Source organism: Salvelinus namaycush, chromosome 3, assembly GCF_016432855.1.
Source record: "Salvelinus namaycush isolate Seneca chromosome 3, SaNama_1.0, whole genome shotgun sequence".
Taxonomy (NCBI): Eukaryota; Metazoa; Chordata; class Actinopteri; order Salmoniformes; family Salmonidae; genus Salvelinus; species Salvelinus namaycush.
Window position 1 is genome coordinate 42,530,384 of NC_052309.1, and position 20,225 is coordinate 42,550,608.

General features: G+C 42.9%; 1 protein-coding gene across 1 annotated transcript; it reads left to right on the forward strand.

Moving 5' to 3' along the window:
* The first annotated feature begins 1,536 nt into the window (after nucleotides 1-1,536).
* LOC120044369 (ELMO domain-containing protein 1-like) lies at nucleotides 1,537-18,448 on the forward strand. Its single transcript, XM_038988993.1, has 9 exons — nucleotides 1,537-1,553; nucleotides 9,569-9,714; nucleotides 9,958-9,986; nucleotides 10,112-10,209; nucleotides 14,470-14,599; nucleotides 15,143-15,276; nucleotides 15,511-15,579; nucleotides 17,555-17,688; nucleotides 18,273-18,448. The coding sequence occupies exons 1-9, from the start codon at nucleotides 1,537-1,539 to the stop codon at nucleotides 18,446-18,448; spliced, it is 933 nt and encodes a 310-aa protein (XP_038844921.1).
* Nucleotides 18,449-20,225: the final 1,777 nt, after the last annotated feature.

A 20,225-nucleotide genomic window follows, 5' to 3' on the forward strand; every position in this document is an offset into this window, starting at 1 on the left:
GGGATCGATTTGCACTTTTCACACCAAAGTACGTTCATCTCTAGGAGACAGAACGCATCTCCTTCCTGAGCGGTATGGCAGCTCAGGAAGGGTCCCATTGTGTTTACACTTGCGTACTATTGTTTGTACAGATGACTGTGGTACCTTCAGGCATTTGGAAATTGCTCTCAAGGATGAACCAGACTTGTGGAGGTCTACAATGTTTTTTCTGAGGTCTTGGCTGATTTCTTTAGATTTTCCCATGATGTCAAGCAAAGAGGCAGTGAGTTTGACGGTAGGCCTTGAAATACATCCACAGGTACACCTCCAATTGACTCAAATGATGTCAATTAGCCTATCAGAAGCTTCTAAAGCCATGACATAATTTTCTGGAATTTTCCAAGCTGTTTAAAGGCACAATCAGTTTAGTGTATGTAAACTTCTGACCCACTTGAATTGTGATGCAGTGAGTTATAAATTAAATAATCTGTCTGTAAACAATTGTTGGAAAAATTACTTGTGTCATGCACAAAGTAGATGTCCTAACTGACTTGCCAAAACTATAGTTCATTAACAAGAAATTGGTGGAGTGGTTGTAAAACGAGTTTTAATGACTCCATCCTAAGTCTATGTAAACTTCCGACTTCAACTGTATCATACGAAATGGGTGATGGACATCCACAAATTAATATATACACGAAACGTAACATATCATACCATAGTAAATTAAGGGTCTCGATTTAGACACAGAAAAATACGAAATGCTCCGAGACCAGGTTACAGCGCGAAGGTCTGTGTCTGGCGCGCGAGGCTAGGACTGGGCTGTCCCCCTCTCCACCACCGCGCGGCAGCAGAGACTCTGCATTGCTATGCTTTTCTATCGCTCAGTCTCCTCATCCCCTCAGTGATGCGATCATCATAGAGGAAGAACAGGTACCGGCAATCAAGTGAAGACGACAACCGCACCACAAAAGCGCAGCTGCTACCTGCGGCAATCTATTGCATCTTTGGCCCCTCCTCTCATTCCCTTTTCTTGCCTGTAAGTGTTTATTATTGATCCATTTGTAAATATGCTCATGTTCCTTTTTAGGAAGCGCGATTGATTTGTGTTACTCCAGAGCTCGGATTATGCATGATGTGATTGGGTGCTGATTATTAGCTTCGAGACATAAGGCTGTACCAAACAACACAACTGTGTGATTTATTTGCATTATAATGAGATTAATAATGTTAATTCCAGCATATTGCAGGAAGCCTAACCTGAAGAACTGGTAGGTTAAGGCTATATCGATTCAATGTGGTTTACATTTCTCACAGCAACGTAGTTATCTATAGCCTATATAATCTGACAGCACAGCAGCACCATGGAGACTGTCCCGACAAAAATAAAACGAGCCATTCACCAGATATTAAACCGTGTAGGCCTATGTTTCGTATCAACAATGTAAAATTAGGTTTTTCCTCTTCCCGCTTGTTTTTTTGTACAGGAATAAATTGTGTCACTGGCCGTGAGTCAATTCTAAAGAGAAGAGGAACGAACGAGGCAAAACCATCAAAATGAAACATTATTTGAGGTAGGCAAATACAGGCTCTTTCTGCAAGGGATGTTTTAAGTTTTTTGTTTTAGGGATGGTCAGAACTTATTTTAATGATGCCTTGCCTGTCAACTCACATTGGCAAAGCCAAAAATGTTGTTTGCTTTCACTCATGTGGAGTGAAATTTAGGCTATAGCTCAAATGGTCCTTGAAGTCCTCCAAGTGTACATATTTGCATACATACTATAGATTATAAGCAATTGATAAACATCTTACATTTAAAAAGACTAACAAACCCAATTAAATTTACACCACATTATGTAGATCGCCCTTTCTATGAGACAAACTGCCCTTGTCAGTGTGAGTGTGTGTGGTGCTAAAAGGACAGCTAAGCCAAATCAGTCAGGTCAGCCTGGCCTCAGAGCCATACAAATCAAATTGTATTTGTCATGTGCCGAATGCAATAGGTGTAGACCTCACCGTGAAATGCTTACTTACAAGCCCTTAACCAAAATGCAGTTCAAGAAATTGAGTTAAGAAAATATTTACTAAAGAAACTAAAGTTTAAAAAAAGAAGGAAAAAAAGGAACACTAGAAAATTACATAACAATTACGAGGCTATATACAGGGGGTACCGGTACCGAGTCAACGTGCGGAGGTACAGGTTAGTCAAGGTAAATTGTAAAGTGACCATGAAAAGATAATAAACAGCGAGTAGCAGCAGTGTAAAAATAAATGTAAATTGTCCTGGTGGCCATTTAATTAATTGTTCAGCAGTTCTAGACTTGGCGTTCCGGTATCGCTTGCCGTGCGGTAGCAGAGAGAACAGTCTATGGCTTGGGTGACTGGAGTCTTTGACAATTTTTTGGGCCTTCCTCTGACACCGCCTAGTATATACACTACCGTTCAAAAGTTTGGGGTCACTTAATGTCCTTGTTTTAAAAGAAAAGCAAATTTTTTGTCCATTAAAATAACATAAAATTTATCAGAAATATAGTGTAGACATTGGTAATGTTGTAAATGACTACTGTAGCTGGAAACGGCTGATTTTTAATGGAATATCTACATAGGCGTACAGAGGCCCATTATCAGCAACCATCACTCCTGTGTTCCAATGGCACGTTGTGTTAGCTAATCCAAGTTTATCATTTTAAAAGGCTAATTGATCATTAGAAACCCATTTTGCAATTATGTTAGCACAGCTGAGAACTGTTGTGTTGATTAAAGAAGCAATAAAACTGGCCTTCTTTAGACTAGTTGAGTATCTGGAGCATCAGCATTTGTGGGTTCGATTACAGGCTCAAAATGGCCAGGAACAAAGACCTTCTTCTGAAACTCATCAGTCTATTCTTGTTCTGAGAAATGAAGGCTATTCCATGCGAGAAATTGCCAAGAAACTGAAGATCTCATACAACGCTGTGTACTACTCTACCAAAATAGAAAGAGGAGTGGGAGGCCCCGGTGCAAAACTGAGCAAGAGGACAAGTACATTATAGTGTCTACTTTGAGAAACAGACGCCTCACAAGTCCTCAACTGGCAGCTTCATTAAATATTACCCGCAAAACACCAGTCTCAACGTCAACAGTGAAGAGGCGACTCCGAGATGCTGGCCTTCTAGGCAGAGTTCCTCTGTCCAGTGTCTGTGTTCTTTTGCCCATCTTAATCTTTTCTTTTTATTGGCCAGTCTGAGAAATGGCTTTTGAGAAATGTACTTTTCTTTGCAACTCTGCCTGACACAGTTGTGCCCTCACCTTTGGTCTAATTATTTCCCCATAATCTCCAAAGTGTTCTCTTTCAATTGCTACCATAGTCATGCATATGCTTTTTATAGTTCTTCTGTTAGAAACATTTACATTTGGCCCTATACATATAGGCACATTTCCACGAATGTAAGGGGTTAACCAAATTCACCTAACCTGCTATGTAAATTCTCGTTGTTCGCTCTCCTAACTACCAATGTAAATTCTCCCCATAATTGTCCTTTGTTGTTACAACGCAACCTGGTCTCAGATAAATTAAATCATCCAATTTGTATTATATTGTATGACCGGGTAAGAAGTATGATACTACACATCCTCTAACTCGTGTGATATTGTACGACCGCTATTCCATTAATAATGTAACCTAACGTAATATATCACACTAAATGGAGGGAACAAATTTACATACCAAATCCTACAAATTGCCCTGAGACCAGGTTGGCCAGGTATAGGAGAATAGACATACTGTATCTTTACTTTTAGTGAAGTATGACAATTGAATTGGGTGTTAGGGGTCAAAATGAAACTGCGATTCTGGTGTAATATTTTTTTATTCCATTTTATAGAGAAGCTTTACAGGAGCACAGAACACTTTATTTCATGAGGATAGGACTTACCATTGTTGAGATATTTTATTTTCAAGTGATTGAAAAAGGTCGCGGACTGGTCAATGTTAATCCCTAGTCAATAATGGCACCAAATCACCTGTCTAGAATCTTAAATTCAACACGTTTTGTCCAAGATAGGGTGGTCATATTGTTTTGACATTTTCAGGGCTGATGTAGATGATTCTATTGAAAGTAACATTTATGAAAGGCATTATTATGTAAACGTTGCACTTAATATGAAAATGAGGCAGCACGGAATACATAATTACAGTAATTTATGACCAATAATTTCAGGTAGGGTGGTCATATTATTAGCAAATCATAATGTTTATGCAAAACTGAGAGTTGGTAATAATTTGAAGCAATTTATGAAATTAGAATGCTACTTTTTATACTTATTTATGCAAACTAGATACTTAATATGGCTAATTGTTATTACAGAATGTTAAGCCCATTAATTTAAATTAAGGTGGTCATATTGTTAACATACTGAATATTGATGTTTTATGCAGAACTGAGAGGTTGTAACAATTTTATAAATTAATACCAAATAATAAATATAAAAAAATAGGAATTATGCAAATTAGTTAGTGAAGTACAATGTTCCATTGGGATATTTCTTTACGCTTCTGCTCATACAACTTTTAAGCTAGACACATCAAACAAACTTTAAAAAAAGTTACATTTGCAGCACAAAACTGACCGTCTTGTCTGTGCAGTGTGTGTGTGAATGTGGGCGTGCGTGCATGCGTATTTGTGTATATGTGAAAGATATGTGACATTTTAGACACAAAAAAGGGGAGGAGATTACATGAAACATTATTAGGCCTATATTCAATCTAAAATGCAACACAGACACACACAGCCTAACACAGACACAAACTTCTCAATAAGTCTGAACTGTAACACAGAAGGCTACGCTACTAGTCTAATAACATAGCTTACTTCTAAGGTAGACCTACACCTGAGTTGGTTTACATTGTAATGTTACATTTGGTGTTGAATAGTTACTCTAGTGATGGGAGGATGAACTGCACAGCTGCCTGCTAGCCACCTGCACAGCAAGATAGATGGGACACATTTTCAATTCACTGGTATTTAGCTATGTTGTTATGTGGGGCTTTAGCCACTGAATTCTGGTAGATTACAATTCAAATAATAAAATCACTCATAGAATTTGCAGCTGGCACAATACAGCCACTGCAGAGCAGTACCCTTACCTCAGCGAACGGCGTCAAGCCAACAAACAGCCCCTCACACAGCTAACTAGCATCTCATCATGAAAACGGGTGGGGACGTGAATTTAGACCAATCCCTGACACCAAAATGTAGCTATGAAGCTCTACTTTGTAACCTGTTTTTTTCATGTCTCTGAAAACATTTGAATGACAGCAGCAAAGGAAACACTTTTTACCTTATGTTTCAGTCCAAGGATGTCTGATGACCGTAAAACAACACCCTCAGGACTTTCCCATACTTGTTGGCAATACAATGTCACATCGAGCGTACTCTGGTCGCAAAGAGCAAATATGAACAGGGTTTCAAAAAAAAGTCTGTCCCACAGAATCGAACGTTCTAAGCACATCTCTTACTTTATATTTGGGCTCATATTGCGTAAATATTATAATGTACAGTATTGAGATTTTTAGACATGGTTAATAACTTCCACATTCATGTCTTTAAATTATTTATTATGCATTTTGATGACCACATTGACATTTAGTGAAAATTGATTTGATCACTGCTGTTTTTTGTAGAACTCTCACTTAGCGTCCATTGTTTGTCACGTCACCTAACACCCTAATAAAACTGCACATTTTCTCTCAGCCTCATGACATTTTCTCCCACCCACAAACGAATGTATGGCTATGCCGCTGTCTTCAACACCATAGTCCCCTCCAAGCTCGTCACCAAGCTTGGGACCCTGAGACTGAACACTTCCCTCTGCGACTGGATCCTGGACTTCCTTATGGGCCGACCCCAGGTGGTAAGAGTAGGCAACAACACCTCTGCCACGCTGACCCTCAAAACGAGGCCTCCCAGGGATGTGTGCTTAGCCCCCTCCTGTACACCCTGTTCACCCATGACTGTGTGGCCACGCACAACTTCAAGTTCATCATCAAGTTTGCTGATGACCAGTGTTGTGGGGGATAACGTGTTAGAAGTAATCAGATTACTTTTATGAGTACAGTAACGTGTTACTTTTTCAAATTGGGTAATATTATTACAGTTACTTTGTGAAAAAATTTGTGCGTTACTTTCAGAATAATTTCTCTACTGGGCGAGTTTTTCCATGATCGGATCTCGACTTGTTTCCTCATTTAGTTGTTTGGAGAAATGTCATGACAGTTGCTGTCCATAGAATTGTATAGAGGGTGCAACTCTGATCTTTGCCATTGATCGCTTTTGTGATAGCAAAGCCCATATAGTGCTTTCCCGTTAGTGACAAGTGTGCCCTCTATACATCTCTATGGTTCTGTGTACGTGCGGTCTTTAAACAGAACTGGCGGTTTGAGAGAAAGATTTTGATTGAAAAGATAGGAAATCTGTACAGATGTTTGGCTTACAGTATATATGGCTAATTAAGCAGCCCATATATAGAGCAGCACTTGTAGACTAGCACAGGAAAGCAGCGCCACTGATGAAAGGTGAAACTAGTGATCGAACCTGAGTTAGTAGAGGGCGTGCGGCTCGCCTTGCTCTCTCTGACAGTCAAACAAAAGGTGAGATTTAAATATTTTTTTCATGAAAGTAATGCAAAGTAATATAACTATTAAAAAAAGGAGTTACTTTTCACAACACATGTAATATTGTAAAGTAACACCTTTCAAGTAACCCATCCCAACACTGCTGACAACACGACAGTGGTAGGCCTGATCACCAACGGCAATAGGATCATCTAAAGATAGGAGGTGAGAGACCTGGCAGTGTGGTGGCAGCACAACAGCCTCTCCCTCAATATCAGCAAGAGCAAGAAGCTGATCATGGACTACAGGAAACAGGGGCGGGTGCACACCCCCATTCACATCGACAGGACCACAGTGGAGAGGGTCAAGAGCTTCATGTTCATCTGTGTCAACATCACTGAGGACTTAACATAATCCTCTCACACCAGCACAGTTGTGAAGAAGAATTTGGTATGGCCCCTCAGCTCCTCAGGAACTTTTACAGCTGCACCATCAACAGCATCCTGACTGGTTGCACCCAGGACGTACAGTTGGCCAGCATCCCGGAGTCGCCTCTTCACTGTTGACGTTAAGACTGGTGTTTTGCGGGTACTATTTAATGAAGCTGCCAGTTGAGGACTTGTGAGGCGTCTGTTTCTCAAAGTAGAGACTCTAATGTACTTGTCCTCTTGCTCAGTTGTGCACCGGGGCCTCCCACTCCCCTTTCTATTCTGGTTGGAGCCAGTTTGGTCTGTTCTGTGAAGGGAGTAGTACACAGCGTTGTACGACATCTTCAGTTTCTTGGCAATTTCAAGCATGCAATAGCCTTCGTTTCTCAGAACAAGAATAGACTGATGAGTTTCAGAAGAAAGTCCTTTGTTTCTGTTCATTTTGAGCCTGTAATCGAACCCACAAATGCTAATGCTCCAGATACTCAACTAGTCTAAAGGAGGCCATTTTTATTGCTTCTTCTTCAACAGTTTTCAGCTGTGCTAACATAATTGCAAAAGGGTTTTCTAATGATCAATTAACCTTTTAAAATGATAAACTTGGATTAGCTAACACAATGTGTCATTGGAACACAGGAGTGATGGTTGCTGATAATGGGCCTCTGTACGCTTATGCAGATATTCCATTAAAAATCAGCCGTTTCGATCTACAATAGCCATTTACAACATTAACAATGTCTAGACTGTATTTCTGATCAATTTGATGTTATTTTAATGGACAGAAAATGTTATTTTCTTTTAAAACAAGGACATTTCTAAGTGACCCCAAACTTTTGAATCTACATATATACCTCAAATACATTAGTTATACTATTTTCATATTGAATATTGCACTGTTGGGTAGTGTTTGTTAAGCATTTCAGTGTAATTATGCATGTGACATATTAAACTGGAACTTGAACGATTGTGTGTAGGCTAGGCCTACCAGCCTCTTAATTACTGTGCGAATGTACAAGCGCTCTCCGCCTTCTCACGTGTCCCTTGGCAGTGCTTGGTGATGCTCACGGGTCCTCCACGGGCTAATGGAGTTGGCTAACGTATGATTGAGTGCGCCCTGCGTAAGGCTGCTTAGCATGCCAGTTCCGTTGTCAGGCAGTGAGGAGAGAAAATAGTTCCCCAGGATGTGTGGTCTGTGATCAATACACCCAGTGGACATGTGTTAGATAGATAGGCTACACTGTTGCTGTGTACCCTTTCATACTGTCATCTGCTTCATATTAGGCTATTATCACATTTGAAACACATTTTAAAGCGGTAGTGGTGTTCACTTTGTGTCTGTGTTGGCACTTGCCTTGTCAGGTACTCTGTTCGATATGGGCCATGAACCACAGCTCTCACTCCATCTTATCACCTCCAACCAGGTTCACCTAAGTAGATAGATAGATAATAATAACAACTTTATTTGTATAGAGCTTTTCAATATAGGTAACAAAGTCCTTCGCGTCATAAAATAATCAAACAAAAGTACAAACAAAGAAACAAAGACAGGAGGAAGGAGAATGAAAAAAGATAGCTAATTAAAATCATACATTGAAATCATACAATAAAAGCATCTTCATAAAAGTGTGTCTTCAGCAGGGATTTAAAAAGAGGCACTGAATCTGCAAGCCTGATCTCCTCTGGCAGACCACTGCAAAGTCTTGGGGCCCTTTCATTTTCAACCTAGACTTTGGAATTGTCAATAATGTAGAGAAGCTATTAGGTGTGATATGATTAAATGTTCTAAAAGCTGCAGCATTTTGAACTAACCGTAGACAATGGAGGGATTTCTGACTGAGATGTGTACAAAGAGTTACAGTAATCTAGGCATGAGGAAATGGAAGCATGTATAACTTTCTCCAGATCGTGACTGAAATAAAAGACTTCACTTATATATTTCTTAGATGATAAAAGCAGGTGAGATAGATAGTGTATATAGAGAATGTGTAGAAAGCTGAATAGATACAGTAGAACACACACGCACACACACTTGAAAAGGACATACACTCACACTGTCATCTTCTCTCATCTCCATGGAAAAGGAGTGAAAGTGGTCCTGTAGTTCTAGCCTACATTAGGACACACGCTCACTCAGACGGACAGACAAAAAGACCACACACACACACACACACACACACACACACACACACACACACACACACACACACACACACACACACACACACACACACACACACACACACACACACACACACACACACACACACACACATACACACACACTGAGGTGGAGAGGGAGAGAGTGGAGGTAGTCTGTTTTTGCCAGGGCAGCTATTGGACTGATCAATTAAACATTGAACAACAACACAACTGAAGAGCTGTGAAAGACTATGGGATTCAGACATTTTAAAAAGTACCCTTACTTTAAGCTGGTGGGAAATGTGAATTTGCTGGGGTATGGGGTGTGAGGGGAACACTTTGTGGGTGAATTGTGCCAATAAAGGTGCAAAAAGACTTCTTCTACCCCCCCCCCCCCTTCCCCCCTTCCCTCTCTCTCTCCCTGCTGTAGGGTGGTGACACAGTTCTTTGTGTTCCTGTACTGTAAATGTCTGTGGCGAGGCCTAAAGTTTGTGATCAGGAAGGTCACGGGGTGGTGTGAACTGCAGCGGATTTGCTACAACATCAAGCCAGGGGCCCGCAGGACCCTTAAGATTGGTATGCCTACTTATTGCCTGAGAGGAATTGTTTTATGTAGGTCCAATTTATTGCCTGAAATTAAATGTTTAATGCGTTTAATATGTAATTTAATCTGTTATCGATTTTGATTTAGTGTGAGACATATGTAGGCTATGATAATGGTAAAAAGTGTTGAGTGGAACTGTGAATTTGAAAAAGGATTGTGAGCATTTCCTTTTGAACCTACCAATTGGAAATTCTCTTCTTGTTTTTCCCATTCAGAGTCCTCTCTCAGGTACTCAAAGAATGAGGTGAGTGGCATACATTTGAGGGGTAAAATATATATTTTTTTACTTACAGATTTATACAGAACTGTGATGATGCAATGTACTCACCTCCTTATCCTCTTCCTCCTCCTCCTCTCCGTCCTCTCCAGCTGTGCCAGTCTGCCCTCAGTGCTCACCCAGACCGTGTGGAGAAAACCATTGATAACATCCTGACCCTGAAGAAGATCAACCCTGACTCTAACCCACAGTAATATCATGTTTAGCACTGGATCTGTTTATCACTGTGCGTAATTGGCACAGGCAGAATTAACCGCTATAATAAAGTACTGAGTTCCACCAAGCAATCTTTTAAGGTTCTAAACGTGCCTGTCCAAACTACATGAATTGATTTGTACTCTATTCAGATTACTACTGACCAGGATTTAAACACCTACAGTAGGCCGTGATTTAATCCAAGGCGCGTTATAGCACAGGTATAGCCGACAATCACTTTTAAAATACATTTTCCCTGACATTTTCTGAGATTGCATTTTTGGCAAACTCTGCACTTCGTCTCTAACGCACATTAACTTGAAGAGACCGTTATAGTGCCCTGCGCTATAACACACCTTGGATTGAATCCTGGCCCTACAGTGTTTACCAAAGGAGCCTCCAAAAAGAGCATGATATCACAGACCTCAAGGCTCATCCTGTCACGATTCATGAATCCACTGCCTTCCTCTCTCTCTCTCTCTTTCTCTTTCTCTCTCTCTCTCTCTCTCTCTCTCTCTCCCGTGTTTGTGTGGGCGTGGTTCCCAATCTCGGCCTGATTGTCTGCGCCAGCTGGAATCACTTATCTTCCCTTTATATGTTCTGTAACCAGTGTTTCTTGTTGTCAGATCATTGTTACTTCCCTGAGGTTATGTCGTGTGTCTGGGCTCTTTCTCTCGGCGCCCTAGTCCCTGGGTCGGATTCCGTCTGAGTACAGTCTGTCTGTCCTGTTGCTGCTGTAAAACTGTATTTCATTAAACCATCGTTGCTTGCATCTTGCATCCGCCTCTGTGTTGTCACAGAATGATCTGACCCTACCATGGAGGCAGTGGATTTGTCTAACGTGCCCGTTGAATACCTCGACCTGAAGGAGGTGTTCAGCAAGTCCCGTGCTGCTTCTCTTCCTCCGCATCGTCCCTATGACTGTGCAATAGAATTATTGCCAGGTGAGTCTCCGCCTAAAGGCAAGTTATATTCACTCTCTGTTCCTGAGAGGGAGGTTATGGAGAGATACATCTCTGATTCTCTGACTTCTGGATTCATTCGTCCTTCCTCTTCTCCAGCGGGGGCGGGGTTCTTCTTTGTGGGGAAGAAGGACGGATCTCTGCGTCCTTGCATTGATTACCGTGGGTTGAATAACATCACAGTGAAGAATACCTATCCCTTACCGTTGATGTCCTCAGCCTTTGAAAGGTTACAGGGAGCATCCGTGTTCACTAAGTTGGATTTACGTAATGCATATCATTTGGTTCGCATAAGGAGGGGGGATGAATGGAAGACCGCGTTTAACACCCCCAGAGGGCACTTCGAATATTTGGTCATGCCTTTTGGGCTATCCAACTCCCCAGCGGTTTTCCAGGCACTCGTCAATGACGTGCTGAGAGATATGATTGATCAGTTCATATATGTTTACCTGGATGACATACTGATTTTTTCTTCTTCTCTCCAGGAACACGTTCAGCACGTCAGACGAGTGCTTCAGAGGTTGTTGGAGAATGGACTTTTTGTCAAGGCGGAGAAATGCATTTTTCATGCACAATCCGTTCCATTCCTAGGTTACATCGTCTCGACTGAAGGTATTCACATGGATCCTGACAAGGTTAAGGCTGTGGTGGATTGGCCAAGCCCAGATTCCCGTAAGGCCCTACAGAGGTTTCTGGGATTCGCCAATTTCTACCGGCGTTTCGTTCGCAACTTTAGCCAGATAGTCGCTTCTCTTACCGCCTTAACCTCCCCCAGAGTGACGTTCAGGTGGTCCGATACAGCCGAGGCTGCATTTGCCAAACTCAAGAGCCGCTTTGTTTCGGCCCCCATCCTCATAGCTCCCGATCCCTCGCGTCAGTTCGTGGTGGAGGTGGACGCTTCAGAGGTGGGGGTAGGTGCGGTACTTTCCCAACGTTCCTCTTCTGACGACAAGATGCACCCTTGCGCGTTCCTGTCCCATCGGTTATCACCTGCGGAACGCAACTACGACATTGGCAACAGAGAGTTGTTGGCAGTGAAGTTAGCACTGGAGGAGTGGCGCCATTGGTTAGAGGGTTCGGGGGTACCTTTTATAGTTTGGACCGATCACAAGAATTTGGAATATATCAGAACCGCCAAGCGACTCAACTCCAGGCAGGCGCGGTGGGCACTCTTTTTCGGACGTTTTGACTTCTCTCTCTCGTATCGCCCGGGTTCCAAGAATGTCAAACCCGATTCCCTTTCTCGCATTTTTGACCATTCCGAACGCCCATCCACTCCCGAGTGCATCCTACCCGAGACCCTAGTGGTCTCCACACTCACATGGGAGGTTGAATCGAGGGTCAAAACGGCCTTAGAAGGGGTAAAGCCTCCGGCCGGTTGCCCGCCTAATCGGTTGTTTGTGCCGGAGGGGTGTCGGTCCGATGTTATTCGGTGGGGGCATTGCTCCAACGTAGCGTGTCATCCAGGAGTCAGCCGCACTAGCTTTTTGGTTAAGCAACGCTTTTGGTGGCCACTGATGGCTCGTGACATTCACAGTTTTGTCTTGGCTTGCTCGGTTTGTGCCACTGGGAAGACTTCTAATCGACCTCCAGATGGGTTACTCCAACCGCTGTCGGTCCCTTCGAGACCCTGGTCCCACATCGCGCTAGATTTTGTTACCGGCCTCCCGCCCTCCCAGGGCAAGACGGTTGTTTTGACCGTGGTGGACCGGTTTTCGAAGGCGGCTCATTTTATTCCCTTGCCTAAATTACCATCTGCCAAGGAGACAGCGGTAACTGTCGTGGATCACGTCTTTCGCTTACATGGCCTGCCAATGGACGTAGTTTCTGACAGGGGGCCCCAATTTGTGTCCAAGTTTTGGCAAGAGTTTTGTAGGTTACTGGGAGCGAGTGTTAGTCTGTCTTCAGGGTTTCATCCCCAGAGCAACGGTCAAACGGAGAGGGCCAACCAAGATTTGGAGAGAGTGTTGCGATGTTTGGTTTCTAAGAATCCCTCTTCCTGGAGTCAACAACTCTCTATGGTTGAGTACGCTCACAATTCGTTGCCAGTGGCAGCCACGGGTCTCTCTCCGTTTGAGTGTAGTTTAGGTTACCAGCCACCTATCTTTCCCAGTACGGAGTCCGAGGTCACTGTTCCCTCCGCTCACGCTTTCATCCAGAGGTGCCGTCACGCATGGAGCAGAGCCCGTGAGACTCTTCTCCGGGTGGGGGCGCGCACCAAGGCTAAGGCCGATCGCCGCCGGTCGAAGCCTCCGGTATATGTCGTTGGCCAAGAAGTGTGGCTTTCTACTAAGAACATTCCACTCCGATCCGTTTCGAACAAGCTTGCCCCCAAATTTATCGGCCCGTTCAAAGTCACCAGGATCATTAGTCCGGTGGCGGTCCGGCTCAAGCTTCCTCCGGCGTATAGGAGAATTCATCCTACCTTTCATGTGTCTAAAATAAAACCTGTGTTTCAGGCACGCATTAACCCGCCGGTCCCAGTTCCCCCGCCGCCACGACTTGTTGATGGGGAACCCACCTTTTCTGTCAATCGTATTTTGGACTCTAGAAGGAGGGGACGCGGAATCCAGTACCTGGTGGACTGGGAGGGTTACGGTCCGGAGGAGAGAAGTTGGGTACCTACTAGGGACATTCTGGATCACTCCCTTATCGATGATTTCAATCGACAGGGTAATTCGCCTGGGAACGCCAAGAGGCGTTCCTAGGGGGGGGGGTATTGTCACGATTCATGAATCCACTGCCTTCCTCTCTCTCTCTCTCTCTCTCTTTCTCTTTCTCTCTCTCTCTCTCTCTCTCTCTCTCTCCCGTGTTTGTGTGGGCGTGGTTCCCAATCTCGGCCTGATTGTCTGCACCAGCTGGAATCACTTATCTTCCCTTTATATGTTCTGTAACCAGTGTTTCTTGTTGTCAGATCATTGTTACTTCCCTGAGGTTATGTCGTGTGTCTGGGCTCTTTCTCTCGGCGCCCTAGTCCCTGGGTCGGATTCCGTCTGAGTACAGTCTGTCTGTCCTGTTGCTGCTGTAAAACTGTATTTCATTAAACCATCGTTGCTTGCATCTTGCATCCGCCTCTGTGTTGTCACACATCCAGGCTAAGCCATAGGAGAAGCACTGGGTCGTGTTCATTAGGGTACACCGTAGCTTAATGTCTCAGAATTTCGTATAAGAAAATTCCAGAACAGTCCCTCCCCATTTTATTCCATTGTCTTCTGTTTAGTGTCAGTTGAACATGACCCTGTAGCAGTACGTCACCTCCAGACTAACCTTGTCATGGCTGTATCTTTCCCCAGGCTGGGCATCTCCCTCCAGGCCAGCCTGTTCCAGATCGTGGGCTACCGTGGCCTGGTGGCGGAGGTGGAGACGCTACGCAGGGAGCCATACGACTTTGAGAACCCCGACCACGAGGAGATGCTGATGAAGGTTAGGCGGAATGGATTAGATTATAACACATTATTATAATGCATTATAAAGTGCATTATAAAGTGCTACTATTGTCACCACTATTTAATGTCTGTGTTGAGATACTGACCTGTGTTGCTGACATCTGTGCTTACTGGAATTGATATAAAGTAGCTAGAAAGGTAGAGTTTCTATGCTTTCTATAGTTGGGGGGTTAGAGTTAGTTACTCAGTCTCGGGTAGGTACAGTATATAATCGGATCCCCTGCTCAGAGTGTAAGGTGACTGAATTGCTGACATAGTGCAAACACTGACCTAATGCAGTTGTTGTTTGCTATGTTTCAAAACGGCCAGGTACTGAATATCAGGTCCCGTATTCATAAAGCGTCTCAGAGTAGGATTGCTGATCTAGGATCAGTTTAGCCTTTTAAATCATAATGAATAAGAATATATTGACAGAGGGGACTTGATCCTAGGACTTTATGATTACGGGATCTGTATTAATTTACTGATAGCAGTAAGTAGTCTCTCCCTGATTAAAACGTTTGTGTTTGTCCTTTTGTAGCTGTGGAAGACACTGCGTCCTGATTCATCACTCACCGGGCGGATCTCCAAGCAGTGGTGTGAGATCGGTTTCCAAGGCAATGACCCCAAGACCGACTTCAGGGGAATGGGTTTACTGGGTCTACACAACCTTCTGTGAGTGTGTGTGTGTGTGTGTGTGTGTGTGTGTGTGTGTGTGTGTGTGTGTGTGAGTAATATGAGTCACTGTACTGTACAAATGTTATCCTCTGCAGACAAGGACCAGACAGTAGTACATGACTGATTAATAATCCATGTTGTTATGACCAGTAATAATGTGAAGGGACATAGAGACAATCCTGTACAATGCTGGTTTATGTTTCCCTTGTGTTTTATCTTCCTCTACCATAGATATTTTGCTGAGCATGACAAGGCCACCGCTCTCCAGGTGCTTTATGACTCCCTGCAGCCCAAACACAGGTGGGTCCGTCCCCCTTTACCCCTTCTTGACCCGCCCCTGACCTATGGCATAGAGATTGGCGCTTGATTTATCTCAACCACTTACAACACACTATGAAGAATGATCTGTCCAGGACCCACCAATGACTGCTAGATATTTTGTAGGATTTGTATTTTGTACCCATCATGCTTGTTTGTCAGCTCACCATCTCATCCCGCGTTCCAGGCCGACTACATTGCAGACACCTCCCAGATTTCACTACGCACTGGATAGGTGTTTAACATATTATCTAGCCACATCATATGATAAAGCAATCGGGAGCCCGCCTGTGCAGTCGATGAAGTGGCACTTAACCACTGATTGATGGCAACGTCTGCAATTTAGTTGGCCTGGAACGCGACCTACTGTATATGATTATGCACTGGAGTCACACAAGCTCTCAACATAACAAAGCCCCACTATTGAAACCTGATTGGAGCAAATCAAATAAAAAAGGGAAATCCCTATCAGAAGTCTTGAACTCTATTTCCCATCAGACCTCTTTTAGACCAAACTGGTTAGGCTAGACTGTGGCTGTGTCAGTCTATAGTTGCAATTTATAGTACGCACTTGGATGACCGCAGTTATGTATAGCGTTTTTATTTCTATTTGGCACATTTGCTTTGATCTACCTCTCACTGGGCACATTCACTATCAGTCTTTCTCCGCTGCCATTCTCTCCATCCCTCTCACCGCGGAGTAGCATTCCCAAAGAGGCAAGGTACTACTTCACCATTTCACTTCCATACTGACCAATTCATCTGCAAAGTTTTTTAATTGTTATTTCTATTTGTACACACTTGTTATTGTTATGCATTCCATTCATTAATTCCAATGAGTTAAAGACTCTAGATAGTAAAGGATGTTGTCATTCGAAACCAGATCGTGGCACGGTCTTTGCACAACTCGTCTTGTTTCATTAGCTGATGTACCGCAGAAGTACTGTAGCCTGGTTCCAGTTCTGTTTGCGCCGTCTTGCCAGCAGTGTCAGTGGGTTTGAAAAAGGCCACTGTCTTTGCTGCTGGGTGAGTCATCTGCCTTCAACCTGACTTAACTTTGATAAGCACCATGGCTTCAGTGTGTGTGAAGTACACAGACAGAAATGTACATGGTCTACTTGCACGACAATAGTCCATGATGTGGATTTTAAATCTGAACAAGACCATTTGTTATTTTCACCCAATAATATCCTGTGAGGTCCTTAAGCTGACTCCACATTACAAGGGTAAGACTGTAAACAGTTCCATTTAGTCCATATGCGCTAGTGCCTACTGCCTACTCAAGTTGTGTGAAACAAGCAAGTGCAGAGGGAAGCACAGAGGCGTAAGTACAGCTAAAAAGATTGACTCTGTTCCAGCTTCAGATAAAAGGTGATATACTGTACAGATAACTGTCAAAATAATGGAAACCACTTGAGTAAACGAGGAATTAAAAGCATATTGAAAGCAGGTTCTTCCACACAAGTGTGGTTCCTGAGTTAATTAAGCAATTAACATCCCATTATGCTTAGGGTCATGTATAAAAATGCTGGGCATGCCATTATGTTTGCTAACATGGCTATGCCCCCATAGGATGACAATGCCCCCATCCACAGGGCATTAGTGGTCGCTGAATGGTTTGACGAGCATGAAAACGATGTAAACCATATGCCATGGCCGTCTCAGTCACCAGATCTCAACCCAATTGAACACTTATGGGAGATTCTCGAGCGGCGCCCGAGACAGCGTTTTCTACCACCATCAACAAAACAGTGTTTTCCACCACCATCTTTCTCGTGGAAGAATGCTGTCGCATCCCTCCAATAGAGTTCCAGACACTTGTAGAATGTATGTCAAGGTGCATTGAAGCTGTTCTGGCTCATGGTGGCCCAATGCCCTATAAAGACACTTTATGTTGGTGTTTCCTTTATTTTGGCAGTTACCTGTAAATCTATATGTTTATAACTGTTTGTTCTAGATACTCCTTTGCCATCGTGGGCATCAACATCACAGACCTGGCCTACTCTCTGCTGGTGAGCGGAGCCCTGAAGACCCACCTGTACAACGTAGCCCCGGAGATGCCCAGCCTCAGCCACTTCCAGCAGACCTTCTGTGAGTGGAAACCATTGTGCCCAAAATGGCAACCTATTCCCTATGTAGTGTACTACAAAATGGCAACGTATTCCCTATATAGTGTACTACTTTTGACCAGAGCCCAACAGGGTGCCATTTCAGATGCAGTCTTTGAGTGTTAAATCTGCTAGCATATGTGACGGATATATTGATACTGTATATCGATATAACTTGATATCAGAACGGCACACTTATACAGTATCAGTCATGACATCGTCCCTTTCTTCACACTACTATCGATCTGCATGCCTTCAACTTGTTAAACATAAAATATTGTGAGAATCCCTAGTATCTTCCCCTGCAATATCGTTTTATCCCAATATCATGTTATCATATTTTTTGTCGTATCTTTCCCTAAAATATGATACCATCGTCCCACCCTTACCTACTACCTTACCGGTTTTATTCTGGTCCTTCTCTGTGGTCCTTGCCGCCTTGCCCCAGATCTGGTTGTGTTGTATAGCTAACTATGAGCATATGAATTGGCAAGACAACACAATCAGATCCAGGACCAGGCTACTGTGATTCGGTCCTGGATAACGGTCCTCCCCCTCCTCTCCCAGGTTACCTAATGCAGGAGTTCCATCGGTTCTGGATCGAGGACGACCCCTGTGACATCATGGAGTTCAACCGTGTGCGCTCCAAGTTCCACCGACGGGTGCTGCGACAGCTCAAGAACCCCGACATGGCACTGTGCCCCCACTTCGCCGCCTCTGACCTCCACCTGGTCAACCTCTAAACACACTCCCATTGACTAACCATCAACCTCTAACCCCTGACCTGTAACCTCCTCAACCATTCCTCCACCCTCCCAGTTACATCATGTCACTGCCAACTGCTCACCCAGCCAGCGCTCGCACACATTCTCTCTCACACACACACACGCTCACACACACGCTCACACACACTCACTCCTCCACACCCTGCCTATAAGTCCCACAGCGACTTCAGAACAACCAGCACCACACTGACGACCATGGTGATTGTAGCAGTCTAATCACTACAAATAGATGCCGATTTTGTATGTTTGAAAAGATCCTGAGAACGCCTTCCTCGGCTCTCACAAACAAATAGTTGATGATAGATGGAAACAGTGTGTTGTTTTTAAATATTTTGTTTTAATCCTTCCACAAACCATAGCCCTAACCTTAACCACTCGGAATGAATACCCAAACTTAACTGACTTGTTTCTGTTTCAACCCTGTAACCACATGGAATTAACCCTGTAACCACGCGGAATTAATGAGTCAAAAATAGATGTTCATCCATAATAAGTCAAATTCTAAAGAGAGACTATGAGATCTTGTTTATTGTACGGGTGCATGATGAGGCTGCACCACATAGTAATTCACTGACTCGTTGTTATTCCTTGCATTAACGATTTGTGATTGTACGAAAGCCATTCGTTGCTGGTTATGTATTATTATTATACATTTTTAAAGAGATAGTTTACCCAAATTACAAAATGATATAGGAAACAAATATGTAATTTGGGTGAACTATCCCTTTAATTGAATCATCATAAAACAAGTGCTTTGTTTTCTCCAGCCTTGAATACATGTTGTAATGAATGTTCGGCCGTGAGACCAAAAATATTTGAGGACATTTCAGGAGGCATGGCTTCTTCTCTACTATTACAGGGGGCAATAACAGTAGCACTGTCAGAAGTCACAAACTGAAAATGCCTCATAAGCTTCCTAATTACCTGAGCCATGTATTTATTCTATATTTATATATGTAGGATCTTAATTTGATCACTAATTTGTTGCTGAGAATTTTCCTGCAAATCAGGAAATGTAAACGTGTAGTTTGTAATTTCCACTTTGAAATTTCAGACTTGATTTTCAGACTTGCATCAAACCCTACAAAAATGTCCATTAATTATAATCCACATAATAATTCACATTTCCTGTTGCTACAGGATTATTTTCCTGCTGTAGCAAACTCAAATGAAGATCCTACATCTGTATATGGCTCTGTACTGCACTGAACTGTAATGTACTGTATAAGGAAGTCAGAGATACTGTCCAATCTTATATTGCCTACCGTATTCATACAGAAGTGGTGAAGCAGCAAGGCTTTGTGTTACCATGTGTGGACAGACAATTATTGATTGGTTGATGAGGAGGATATGAGGGAATAAAAGTAGGCTAATAAACATTGATTGCTTTATGATACATAACCTGGAGAAAAGGGTACACTTAATGTCCTTTTTTTTGAAGGAAAAGCACATTTTTTGTCCATTAAAATAACATCAAATTGATCAGAAATACAGTGCAGACATTGTTAATGTTGTATATGACTGTTGTAGCTGGAAACGGATGATTTTTAATGGATTATCTACATAGGCGTACAGAGGCCCATTATCAGCAACCATCACTCCTGTGTTCCAATGGCACGTTGTGTTAGCTAATCCAAGTTTATCATTTTAAAAGGTTAATTGATCATTAGAAAACCCTTTTGCAATTATGTTAGCACAGCTGAAAACTATTGTGCTAATTAAAGAAGCAATAAAA